Source organism: Elephas maximus, chromosome 3 (assembly GCF_024166365.1).
Source record: "Elephas maximus indicus isolate mEleMax1 chromosome 3, mEleMax1 primary haplotype, whole genome shotgun sequence".
NCBI lineage: Eukaryota > Metazoa > Chordata > Mammalia > Proboscidea > Elephantidae > Elephas > Elephas maximus.
Window position 1 is genome coordinate 13,031,283 of NC_064821.1, and position 13,586 is coordinate 13,044,868.

General features: G+C 52.8%; 1 protein-coding gene across 1 annotated transcript; it reads right to left on the minus strand.

Moving 5' to 3' along the window:
• Positions 1–1,496: 1,496 nt before the first annotated feature.
• CD320 (CD320 molecule) lies at positions 1,497–6,651 on the minus strand. The gene is made up of 5 exons (XM_049875806.1): positions 6,475–6,651; positions 3,649–3,774; positions 2,889–3,107; positions 2,225–2,371; positions 1,497–2,052 (listed from the first exon to the last, which is right to left on the minus strand). Exons 1-5 carry the CDS (start codon positions 6,611–6,613, stop codon positions 1,934–1,936), a joined length of 750 nt encoding a protein of 249 aa, XP_049731763.1. The 5' UTR covers positions 6,614–6,651; the 3' UTR covers positions 1,497–1,933.
• Between the last annotated feature and the right edge of the window lie 6,935 nt (positions 6,652–13,586).

Genomic DNA, 13,586 nt, shown 5'->3' on the forward strand with positions numbered 1-13,586 from the left:
GTCCGCCAGGAGAGGGACCATGTGGGGATAGAGAACCAGTTCTTCCCCCTGAGCCCAGCCTGGCAGCGGTTCCCCAAGGCACCAGTCCCAAGAAAGGCATTCTGGAGGGTGATGTCCAGCCAGCCAAACCCCAGATAACCAAAGCCATCATTCCATGGAGCCCAATCCACCCATAGAATGGAGAGAGTACTGCAGAGGCTGTCTGAAGCCACTGAGCTGGGGAGGATCTGTCCCACCGATCCCTGCTAACCAGAATGACACCCCAGAAGCTCTGGATCCCAGACCTCCGCTTAGGCGGCATGTGGCCCCCACAGCTGGCCTCACAGCCCAGCACACGTGCCGGCGAAAAGCAAAGGAAGAAAAAACTAAAAACAAGAAAATCCTACCGTCTGTTATAATTAGGTCCCTGGGTGGTGCAAACAGTTTGTGCTTGACTACTAGCCTAAAGGTTCGAACCCACCCAGTGGCACTGTGGAAAAAAGGCCTGGTGATCTGCTTCCGTAAAGATTACAGTCAAGAAAGGCCTGTGGAGCAGCTCTACTCTGTAACACTGGGGCTTGCCAAGATGGAATAGAATTGATGGCGAAGGCTTTGCTTTTGGTTTTCCTATGACTGGATTCAGCCACCTGGGACAAACCCACTACTATTCTGTTTGTGCCGTAGGACACCTTAACCCAGCTCAGGGCGCACCCAGAGGCCCAGTGGGCCAGACGAGGGGAATGACCTGAGAGGCCCTGGTCTCCGGCTAGCTAGGCCCCCTGTAACCCAGGAGGTGGGGCACCACGCTGCTCCATGGTCATCCGATGTTCCCACATCCTGGCTCAACTCCTGCTGCCTCCATCACTGCCCAGCAGAGAACCCAGCCCCCAACGTGCTGCCCACGGGCCAGACTCGGAACCCAACGGGAAAGGGGGGATCCCAAAGCTGAGCTTTACCACCCCCAGGAAGCCTCCTGGTACACCCGCTTCCTCTATCCCCACCTGATCATTGGGGGCCAGCTCACTTCTGCCCAACACTGGAGCCCCAAGATCCTGAGGAGAAACCGAGTCTCCATCCTGGGTGCTCCCCCAGCACTGGGCTGCACGCGGAGGCTAGAGGCAGACACCCAGCCCACCTCCAAAGACATCATGGAGGTCACTCCAGGGGGCCTGGACACCCCATTCAGAGATGAGGAAACCAAGGGTCAGAGGAAATCTTTACCCTGGCCACAGCTAGGTGGAGCCAAGACCGATCACGGGATGTCCAGCTTCCATGTCACAGAAGAGGAAGCCCTGATGGAGGGGTCCCTCCAGCCCAGGACTCAGGGAGTGGGGACATGACCAAGCCCTGCCCTCTCATTGCAGAAGCTTCCAGGAATGCAGCCCACCGATCCGCCAGTCTCACTCTGGAACCCGGGATGGGAGAGGCAGAGTAGCAAAGGGGTGCCCAGGGCTGGGAGCTCCACTGCAGAGGAGGGGCTGCAGCAGAGACCCTGGGCTGCCCAGGCTGAGGGAGACAGAGGGCCAGAGGCAGGCAGAAGAGGGGAGCCACCTTTAATCACCATTATCAGATGGGGGGTAGCCGGAGTGTCCAACCACTGAGCTATCCCACCCCATGGAAGGATCCAGAAGCGGCCGGAGGCCAGTCCCCCTGTCCTGGGGTAACGTGATCCTTGTCCAAGCTCCTTGAGCCCAGAGGAAGAATCTAGGGACCCTCAATCTCCCGGGTCCGGTCTGCGGGAGCCCAGAGAGGCAGTGCTGTGTCACCAGAAGAGCCCAATCCCCAAGGCTACCCACCAGCCCCTGCCCACAGTTCCTCCATCATGGCTCCATCCCCCTCTTGGAGGAGTATCTGCAGGTCAGTGCAGAGGGGGCTTGATGGAAGAGGATGAGGGTGGGAGGGGATGAGGACCAGATGGTTCATGGCGGCCAGAAGCGGATCACCAGGCTGGGTCTCAGAGGAGGAAGGACTTGTCTTCCGACATCAGCAGGGAATCCTTCAGCAGACGCCCCGGGCCAAGGAGCTGGCACAGTGCCAGGAGGGCTGCGGCAGCCAGGACTGCACTCAACATCGCTGTGGGAGATTGAATGACAGACAAAAAAGTGGGTGGGGGAGTGGGAGCCCACACTCCATCAAGTTCCAAATAGGTGTGGGCGGAGGGTCTTAGCCCATCCCTTCCCCCAGTCCCTGCTCCTAGAACGGCCACTCTAAGCTCCAGGGGGAGGAAAAGGGCTGTTCATCTCACCAGCGCCTGCGATGACCCCTAGGGCACTTTGGTTTCTGGACTGGCCCAAGTCCTGGTCCCCGGCATTGCTGAGATCAGTGACACTCTCCAGGATCACAGGGGTCCCCGTGGATGTGGCATTCCCTCCCTGCAGAGTCTCGATGGTCCCTGCAAGGAGTTCAACCATTCAGTAGCTGGGGTCGGGGCACCCAGGCCATGGGGTTCCAGACCCCAGGGGACCTTAGGGGCTCATCCCCATCCAGACTGGGTGGAGTCCGAATTGCCACCCCTAACTGTGTCTTGACAGGAACCCTGGTGGTGCAGTGGTTAAGTACTTGGCTACTAACAGAAGGGTCTACGGTTGGAACCCGCCAGCCCTCCATGGGAGAAAGATGTGGCAGTCAGCTTCCGTAAAGATTACAGCCTTGGAAATCCTATGGGGCAGTTCTACTCTTGTCCAATAGACTCGCTAGGAATTGGAATCGACTTAAGGGCAACGCGTTTGGTTTACGGTTTGGTAACTTTGTCTTGCCCCCACTCCCCGCTCCCTGCCCCCCCCCCCGCCCCGAAGCAAGTGCGGGCAGATGCGTGCATCCACAACCCCCAGCTGGTCACACAGTGGCATCGCCCTGTCTACCATCCGCCCCAGCCACCCACCCTCCCAGGGAAGGTCCCGGGCACGCACCACAGCCTCGCTCATCACTGGAGTCAGGGCAGTCTCGGTGGCCATCACAGCGCCACGTGCGCGGGATGCAGGCACCGCCCAGAGCGCAGCGCAGCTCGCCCGCCGGGCAGGGCCGGGGGCTGCAGTTGTGAGGGCTCTTACCCTGGCCACCCAGGCAGCCAGTGGGTGGCGGGCACCGCCCGTCCTGGGCACACAGCTCGGTGCCTGGGGGCTCGACTCCTGGGCAGTCAGAGGCACAGGGTCAGGCTCTAAACGCCCGCTGCAGAGGGCGAGTATTCCCCCAGTCCTGCCCCCTGCAAGCCCTACCTCCAAGGCTGGCTTCCTCTACCTCCCTGTAAGGCCCACCCCTCCTAAAGGACCAACTCCTGCTCGGGTTAGCCCTGCCTTCCAAGGAGTCACCTCTCTGGAAGCCCCTCCTACCGAGACACCACTAGCTCCGCCTCCCTGCAAGTCCACCTTTCTAAGCCCCGCCTCTTCTCAAGCTGAATCACCACAAATCCTGCCCTATTTGCAAGCCCCACCCATCTTCAGGCCCCATCCCAGCTTGCCTGCCGGCCAAGGCCCAATCCCCAATCCCCACAAAGCCACACCCCTTCCACAAGCACCTCGCCTAACAGATCCCGCCTTTCCTGAAAGCTCCACCCACATACCTGGCCCCGCCTCCCTTCCAGCCCCTCCCCAGGCTGCCTCCAACCTCCCCAGCCTCAACTCCTCAGGTTCCGCCCTCTGCAGGTGCTGCCTCAGAGGAACCAGCACTTACTGCACTCGTCCTCGTCGCTGCCATCCGCACAGTCGTTATCACTGTCGCAGCGCCAGGAGAAGGGCACGCAGAAGCCACTGGTGCGGCACTGGAAGCTGGTGGGCGGGCACGAGCCTGCGCTGGGGTCTGTAGAATAAGCCAAGAGATGCCTGGGACTCCATTACCCAAGTCCAGACCCTACTTCAGGTATACGGGGGTCACAGGCTGGCACCACCAGGGAACAGGCCAGGATACAAGACGGAGGAACGACACCGGGGCTGCCGTTTGCTGAGCAGCTACTACGTGTGGGGCTCACACACCTCACCCAGGCCCCACTATGGTTCTACTGTGATTCCTTCTACAAAAGAGCGCACTAAGGGGAGTAATCCCAAGCCTACAGAGCTACCAGCAAAATTCTAACCCAGGTCCATCTGATCCCAGAGTCCTTGTTGTTGTCGTTAGGTGCCGTTGAGTCGGCTGCGACTCATAGCGACCCTATGCACAACAGAACGAAACACTGCCCGGTCCTGTGCCATCCGTACAATCGTTGTTATGCTTGAGCTCATTGTTGCAGCCACTGTGTCAGTCCACCTCGTTGAGGGTCTTCCTCTTTTCCACTGACCCTGTACTCTGCCAACCATGATGTTCTTCTCCAGGGACTGATCCCTCCTGACATGTCCAAAGTATGTAAGACGCAGTCTCGCCATCCTTGCCTCTAAGGAGCATTCTGGCTGCACTTCTTCCAAGTCTGTCAGTTTGTCGTACTGTGGCGGCTTGCATGTTGCTGTGATGCTGGAAGCTATGCCACCGGTATTCATATACCAGCTGGGTCACCCATGGAGGACAAGTTTCGGCTGAGCTTTCAGACTAAGACAGACGAGGAAGAAGGACCCAGCAGTCTACTTCTGAAACGTATTAGCCAGTGAAAACCAGAGTCATTACCAGGTTCCAAATGGCCAGGTGGTCTCCCCAGGAGACTCTCCAATGAATGATTTATCAATAGATTGCCAGGCCATTCTTCTGAGGCACCTCTGGGTGAACTCAAACCATCAACCTTTTTTGGTTTGCAGCTGAGCAGGTTAACTGTTTGCACCATTCAAGGACTCCCTATTCATAACAACAGTCCATAAGTTGGTAACCTCTGTGACCTGGACCCTCAGTGGAGGTCAGGGTCATGCCTCCTTGACCCCTAGCCCAGAGTAGTGCGCGATAATAAGTGGACAATGGCTGCACCGGGATCCAGACTGAGTCCGGATGCAATCTGGCCTTCCTGGATCCTGAGCAGCAAGGCTCAGGCCACAGTCCAAAAGCCGGAGGAGGGTGTTGATCTGGAAGGGCAGAGAGCTGGCCTGGAACCTGGGCCAGCAGGAGGGAACCCCAGGGAGGCAGGGAGTGGCCTTTAGGGCTTCCTCTGGGTGAGGCAGGGCAGGTGTGGAGTACCCCAGGGCATACTGCACAGCGGCCCCAACCAGCCCTATTCCCTCCACCTACCTGGTCCTCCAGCCCCTTCTCCCTTCACTCATGGGAGCTTCCACTCCCCACAGCCAGCCCCTCCCCAAGCCTGCAGGCTACAAAGCTTCTGAGCTCTGTGGAGCCCGGAAGAACTGGGGACAGCCCAGAGCCCGGCTTCCTTCCCTGCCCACAGGGGTCTGGCGGTCTCCAGGCATGGCTTCCTCCTCAAGCCTAGTCACCTGCAGCCCTGAAGCCCCTGACCTCCCCTACTTGGCCAGCTGGCATGTGTGTCCCTCTGTAGAGCAGGCAGCAGAGCAGGGCAGACCCTGCCTCATAGGGCAGTGGGTCAGACAGGAGTTGAAGTGACTAGTGAATTTCCCTCCCAGCCTCAGTTTCCTCATCTGTAACGGGGCACGCTAGGAGTCCCGACTTCAGTGCCTGAGGGTGAAGACAGCTTATGTGTAAAGTTTTGTACTCAATTAACATGAGTCCTTGAAGGAACTAGGAACATCTAGCCTGAAAAGGCAGGGACTTTGGAGTGCAGGTGGCCCAGATATGCTAAGAGGGACCCCCAGAAGTGGGTGAACCTGGGCTTACAGCTTAAAGTCAGGGACACCTGTGTGCACTGGGAGGCCTCTCTAACCCTCTAAAACCAAAACCAAACCAAAACCATTGCCGTGGAGTCCATTCTGATCATAGCGACCCTATATAGGACAAAGCAGAACTGTCCCATAGGGTTTCCAAGGAGTGGCTGGTGGATGTGAGCTGCGGACCTGGTGGATTTTAACCACTGCGCCACCAGGGCTCCCTAGCTGGGGACCTCAGAAAGGGCTCCCCCGTCCCTAGCCTATCAGTATCACTTAGGGCGGGTCGAACGTGCCCACGAGGGGATATTAACTTATGGCCCTAGTTCCCCTCCTCCCCACCGTGGGCCTGGAGTCACACGGTCCGAGACACCTTTCATTCTCTAACGCAGCAGAGGGAAGCAGCAGAGATTGGGGGTGGCGGGGTAGGGGGTGATCGCCAAGGAAACGGAGCCACGTGATCTCGGCGGGCTAGCGGCGGGCCGGCGGAGGAGGGGTGTTTGGAATGCGCGGCTACTGCGGAGGCACTTTCCCAGCCACGCTGGGTTAAAGGGCAGCTTGGAGGTGACAACGGAGGGGAGAAAGCATTCGAAATGCGGAGTTGTCAGCTGGGCCAGGGCATGACAGTGGCGGGTTGGGGGCCTGGGCGGAGGTCCCCCATTAGGGCCTGCACACACGTTAAGACGTCAAAAGCCACGTGTGGGGGGGGACGGTCCGGGACGGACAGGCGGCGCAACCAATGACGAGACGCTGCCAGCGCTCGGGGGCGGGGCCTATGTCACCGGGGGTCTGCTGCGCTGGGCTTACTCACCTGGGGCCTGCGCCGAGGGCCCCGCTGGGGTCGGGGTCCAGGAGAGGGTCGGCGCGGCCTCCAGCCCCAGCCCGAGGCCCAGCACCAGCCGCAGCGCCAGGCCCACGGCCGCTGTCCGCCGCGCTCCGGCCCGCGCCATCCTGCCCCTCACCACGCTGTACCCGCCGCCGACCGGCCGCGCTCTTATCCCAGCGCACGCGCGCACAGCTCGGGGGCGGGGCTCTGGGCGGGGCCCAGGCGGCAGGGCCCTTGGTGCCCCCCGGCTGATGTTAGGTGCCCCCCAGTGGTCTCCGACTCTTAGCGACCCCATGTGCAACAGAACAAAACACTGCCCGGTCCTACGCCATCCTCGCAATCGTTGCTATGTTTGAGCCCATTGTTGCAGCCACTGTGTCAGTCCATTTCATTGAGTGTCTTCTTTTTCACTGACCCTCTACATTACCAAGCATGATGACTTCTCTAGGGACTGATCCCTCCTGATAACATGTCCAAAGTACGTGAGATGAGGTCTCACCATTCTTGCTTCTAAGGAGCATCTGGCCATAAATGTCCAAATATGAGAAGATCTAAAATTCGAAGCCCTCCATTTTCTCAGTGACAAGGTCTTGAGAATGTATGGGACCTGCTTGAAATTAGAAACTTTGGGGAATGTAAAGGATCTTATCCACCGTGCGTCTGTCAGTCGTACTGTGGTGGCTTGCTTGTGTGCTGTGTCGGAATTGGAGGAGGACTCGTTAACCTGCGTTAAACAGATGACACAACCTTGCTTGCTGGAAGTAGAGAGGACTTGAAGCATTTACTGACGAGGATTGGGGACCGCAGCCTTCAGTGTGGATTACACCTCAATATAAGGAAGGCAAAAGGTCCTCAAAACTGGACCAGTGGGCATCGTTGAGATGGACAGAGAGAGGAGTGAAGTTGTCGGGGATTTAATTTTACTTGGATCCACAATCAACACCCATGGAAGCAGCAGTCAAGAAAACAAAAGACACATTGCATTGAGCAGGTCTGCTGCAAAAGACCTCCTTGAGGTGTTGAGAAGCAAAGCAGACACCTTGGGGACTGGGGTGCACCTGACCCAAGCCGTGGTGTTTTCGGCCACCTCATATGCACGCAAGGGCTGGACAATGGGTAGGGAAAACCAAAGAAGAGTTGATGCCTTTGAATTGTGGTCTTGGTGAAGAATGTTGAATGTAACATGGACTGCCAAAAGAGCTGGCAGATCTGTCTTGGAAAAAGTGCAACCAGGGTGCTCCTTGGAGGCAGGGATGGCGACACTGCATCTCACGTACTCCGGACATGTTGTTGGAAGGGATCAGTCCCTGAAGAAGGACATCGTGCTTGGTGGGGTAGAGTGTCAGCAGGAGAAAGGAGGACCCTCAAAGAGATGGATTGACACAGTTGCTGCAACAATGGGCTCAAGCATAACAACAATAGTGAGGATGGCGCAGGACAGGGCTGTGTTTTGTTCTGTTGTACACAGGGTCGCTATGAATCAGAACTGACTCGATGGCACCTAACAACAACAAAGGACCTTATCAGTGTCTACTTACAATATTTGACATTCTTCATACAGACTAGGGAGTCTCTATTGGTACAAATGCTGACTCGCTTGGCACTTACCAAAAGGCTGGAGATTCAGGCCCACCCAGAGGCACCTCAGAAGAAAGGCCTGGTGATCTGCTTTTGACAAACCAGCTATTGAAAAGCCTGTGGAGCACAGTTCTACTCTGACACATATGGAGGTCTCCCTGAGTTGGAGTCGCCTGGATGGCAACTGGTGGCAGATACATGCTGAAGCAAATGTCGCTGCCTCAACAAATCCTTCCCTCATTACAATATTGCAAATGGCGGCCACCCATCTCGGGCACCCCACACCCCCTCCTTCTTCTTTTGTGCACCCCACATGCTGTATCTTTTACTTCTCTACTTTGGTTTATTGGCTGATCCTCCACTAGGAGGGCAGGGATGCTGTGTTGCTCATTGCTGTATCCCCACTGCCTAGAACAGTACCCAAAAAAATGACGCACATGAAAAAAAAACCCAAGCTCATCGCCATAGAGTCAATTCTGACTCATGGCGACCCCAATGCGTGCAGAGTAGAGCTGCTCCATAGGGTTTTCTTTTTTTTTATTTAAGTTTTTATTGCGCTTTAAGCGAAAGTTTACATATCAAGTCAGTCTCTCGCACAAAAACTTATATACACCTTGCTACATACTCCCAATTGCTCTCCCCCTAATGAGACAGCCCACTCTCTCCCTCCACTCTCTCTTTTCGTGTCCATTTCGCCAGCTTCTAACCCCCTCTACACTCTCATCTCCCCTCCAGTCAGGAGATGCCAACATAATCTCAAGTGTCCACCTGATCCAAGAAGCTCACTCCTCACCAGCATCCCTCTCCAACCCATTGTCCAGTCCAATCCATGTCTGAAGAGTTGGCTTTGGGAATGGTTCCTGTCCTGGGGCAACAGAAGGTCCGGGGGCCATGACCACCAGGGTCTTTCTAGTCTCAGTCAGACCATTAAGTCTGGTCTTATGAGAATTTGGGATCTGCATCCCACTGCTCTCCTGCTCCCTCAGGGGTTCTCTGTTGTGTTCCCTGTCAGGGCAGTCATCGGTTGTAGCCAGGCACCATCTAGTTCTTCTGGTCTCAGGATGATGTAGTCACTGGTTCATGTGGCCCTTTCTGTCTCTTGGACTCGTAATCACCTTGTGTCCTTGGTGTTCTTCATTCTCCTTTGATCCAGGTGGACTGAGACCAATTGATGCATCTTAGATGGCAGCTTGCTAGCGTTTAAGACCCCAGACACCTCTCTCCAAGGTAGGATGCAGAATGTTTTCTTTATAGATTTTATTATGCCAGTTGACCTAAATGTCCCCTGAAACCATGGTCCCCAAACCCCTGCCCCTACTATGCTGGTCTTCAAAGAATTCAGTTTATTCCGGAAACTTCCTTGCTTTTGGTTTAGTCCAGTTGTGCTGACCTTGCCTGTATTGTGTGTTATCTTTCCCTTCACCTAAAGTAGTTCTTATCTACTATCTAATGAATACCCCTCTTCTCCCTGCCTCCCTCCCCTTTCTCATAACCATCAAAGAATATTTTCTTCTCTGTTTAAACTATTTCTTGAGTTCTTATAATAGCGGTCTTATAAAATATTTGTCCTTTTGCAACTGACTAATTTCACTCAGCATAATGCCTTCCAGGTTCCTCCATGTTATGAAATGTTTCACGGATTCTTCACTGTTCTTTATCGATGCGTAGTATTCCGTTGTGTGAATATACCATAATTTATTTATCCATTCATCCATTGATGGGCACCTTGGTTGCTCCCATCTTTTTGCTATTGCAAACAGTGCTGCAATGAACATGGGTGTGCATATATCTGTTTGTGTAAAGGCTCTTATTTCTCTAGGAATTATTCCAAGGAGTGGGATTGCTGGATCGTTTGGTAGTTCTATTTCTAGCTTTTTAAGGAAGCGCCAAATCGATTTCCAAAGTGGTTTTATCATTTTACATTCCCACCAGCAGTGTATAAGTGTTCCAGTCTCTCCCCAGCCTCTCCAACATTTATTGTTTTGTGTTTTTTGGATTAATGCCAGCTTTGTTGGCGTGAGATGGAATCCCATTGTAGGTTTGATTTGCATTTCTCTACTGGCTAATGATCGTGAGCATTTTCTCATGTATCTATTAGCTACCTGAATGTCTTCTTTAGTGAAGTGTCTGTTCATATCTTTTGCCCATTTTTTAATTGGGTTATTTGTCTTTTTGCAGTTGAGCTTTTGCAGTATCATATAGATTTTAGAGATCAGGTGCTGATCAGAAATGTCATAACTAAAAACTTTTTCCCAGTCTGTAGGTAGTCTTACTCTTTTGGTGAAGTCTTTGGATGAGCCTAAGTGTTTGATTTTTAGGAGCTCCCAGTTATCTAGTTTTTCTTCTGCATTGTTAGTAATGTTTTGTATACTGTTTATGCCATGTATTAGGGCTCCTAACGTTGTCCCTATTTTTTCCTCCATGATCTTTATCATTTTAGATTTTATATTTAGGTCTTTGATCCATTTTGATCTCGTTTTTGTGCATGGAGTGAGGTATGGGTCTTGTTTCTTTTTTTTGCAGATGGATAGCCAGTTATGCCAGCTCCATTTGTTAAACAGACTGTCTTTTCCCCATTTAACTGTTTTGGGGCCTTTGTGAAATATCATCTGCTCATGTGTTGATGAATTTATGTCTGGATTCTCAACTCTGTTCCATTGATCTATGTGTCTGTTGTTGTACCAGTACGAGGCTGTTTTGGCTACTGTGGCGGTATTATAATAAGTTCTAAAATCAGGTAGAGTAAGGCCTCTCACTTTGTTCTTCTTTTTCAGTAATGCTTTACTTATCCGGGGCCTCTTTCTCCATAGGTATTTCTTGACCGCAATGGTTAAACGCTCAGCTGGTAACTGAAAGGTTGGTGGTTCTAACCTACGCAGTGGTTCTGTGGAAGAAAGGCCTGGCAATCTGCTTCCATAAAGATTGCAGCCTAGAAAACCTCATGGGGCAGTTCTACTCTGTCACATGGGGTTGCTGTGAGTGGAAAATCAACTCGACAGCACCCAACAACAATCTTTAAGGAAGCAAATCACCAGACCTTTCTTCCCTGATGCCACTAAGTGGGTTCGAACCACCCACCTTTAGATTAGAGGTCAAAGGCAAACTGTGCCAGCCAGGGCCCTGCCTGATACATAATAGACTTTTAATAGTTGGTGAATAAATGAATGAATGGAACGTCCAGCTCCTGGCCTCTGCCACCGGGAAGGTGGGTATTATTCTTACACCCACCCTCCTCCTCCTTCAGGAACAAGATCCACGAATGAAGCCCTAGGGTTTTCTCTTCTCAAACTCACCAATAGGCACATAATATCGAAACCTTCTGCAGGAGCTCTATCCAATTCGGCTGCAGTGTTTTCTTCTTGAAAGTAAACATTTCATCTGCAGCTCTGTCTTCAGAAGCAGCAAGTGTGACTGCCAGCAAGATACAGGACAAGTCACTGTCCCTTGGCGCTAAGACAAGTGTGCCATCCCCCAAAGTTCCTGTGGAGCCACACTAGGGGCTCCATTTGCAGGTGGATGGCAGGCTTCACTGTTGAAAATGTTTGGGGTTATAGTCACGCCTTAGTTTCCTAGTGCTGCTATAACACAAATAGCGGAAGTGGGTGGCCTGAAAGAACAAACATTTATTTTCTCACAGTTTTAGAGACTAAAAGTCCAAATCAGAGTCTTGGCCTTGTTCATTCATTTCTTGCCAGTAGCCCAGGGCGTTCCTTGGTTCTTGGTGATCCTCACAGGGACTCTGTCTCCCCCAGTGTGTGCATGCAGTATGTGCGTGCTTGTCTCTGTGACTAACCTGTTCTTTTTATAACAGAAGTGATTAGGTTTATAACCCACCCTACTTATTTATGGAGCCCTGGTGGCACAGTGGTTAAGAGCTTGCCCCCCAGCCAAAAGGTTGGCAGTTCGAGTCCACCCCTCCTCCTTGGAAACCCTATGGTGCAGTTCTACTGCGTCCTACAGTGTCTCTATGAGTTAGAATCGACTTGATGGCAACGGGTTTTGGTTTTGGTACTTACTTATGATTAATAAGCATAACAAAGAAAAACTCCATCTCCAAACAGGATTATATCCACAGGAATAGGGGTTAGGATTCCAACACATTTGTACGGGTTGTGGGGGTAGGGGAGGCAGAACACAACTCAATCCCTAACAAGTTGTTTTCGGAGTGTATATAGGATATTTTTTCCATAACCTAGAGTGACCAAACCCACTGCCATCGAGTCGATTCCGACTCACAGCAACCCTATAGGACACAGTAGAACTGCCCTACAGGATTTGCAAGGCTATAATCTATAATTTGGCAGACTGCCAAATCTTTCCCCTTCAGAGCAGCTGGTGGGAGCCCTGGTGGGTTCAGACCAAGGACCTTTCAGTTAGCAGCTGAGCACTTTACTACCACGCCTTCAGGGCTCCAAGCTAGGGGGAAGGGGATAAGAAACCAAAATCTGTTGCCGTTGAGATGATTCTGACTTACAGCGACCCCATGTGTTACAGAGTAGAACTGCTCCGTAGGGTTTTCTTGACTGTAATCTTTGCGGAGGCAGATCGCCAGGTCTTTCTTCTGCAGTGCCTCTGGGTGAGTTCGAACCACCAACTTTTAGGCAAGCAGCCATCACAAACCACTTGCACCACCCAGGGACCTTAAGGGAATGAGAGCAAGCGGAAAGGCTGGCAGATGGGACTTCCCAGGGAGGAGGGGAACATCCTGCCTTTGAGGCTCGGGATCTTAGTAAGAGAGACAATCTGGGGTCCAAGACAAAAGCTGAAGGAGCCGTGAATTTGAGGAGGTGACAACATGTAGCAGTTGAGTGAGACTTGTCAGCTCTTGGTGAGCTGGAGCAAGCTCTTGGTCTCTCTAGACCTTAGTTCTTCCTCTGTCAAGGGGGGTATGACATCAGTGACAGCGGTGACTATCTCCTAGGGTTGCTAGGGAATTAGAAGAGCTCATGAATACAAGGTGTTCAGAACAGTGTCTGGCACACAGGAAGTCCTGGGGGGGATCCACTTTCTTTCCAACTCCATTTCATGTCATTTTCCAAGTCCAGGCCACAAAGCTTTATTCAGAAACTTTCTATGGCACATATTGCCTGGGGTCTCTCTAGGAATGTCCTGTTTATGGCCTTTGTACACCCTGTCCCAGGACACAACCTGTCGTCTTTTCCTCTTTTGAATTTCATCCTTGTGTCCCAACCAGAATGCCACCTCCTCCAGGAAACCTTCCCAGGATGCTTCAGCCCCCAGGGCTTTCTCCCTCTGATCAGCTTTTAACCTTTGTAACATTTACTTTGGTGCACTTAGATGTCCTGCCTGGGATTCTGCCTTTGCCCTGCATTGCCCTAAGCTTTCAGATTAGCAACAGAGCTAAAGAGATGTAATTCCAGGCTGGTGCTCAGATATCTAACCATCCCCACTCCTTGTGGTCAGACAAGGAAATGTATGATTGTGCTCTGCGCAGGGAGCCAGGGAACCCTTGGAGTATAAAACTGGCTAGGGGAAAGGCTTTGGAGTCCCTCTCCCAC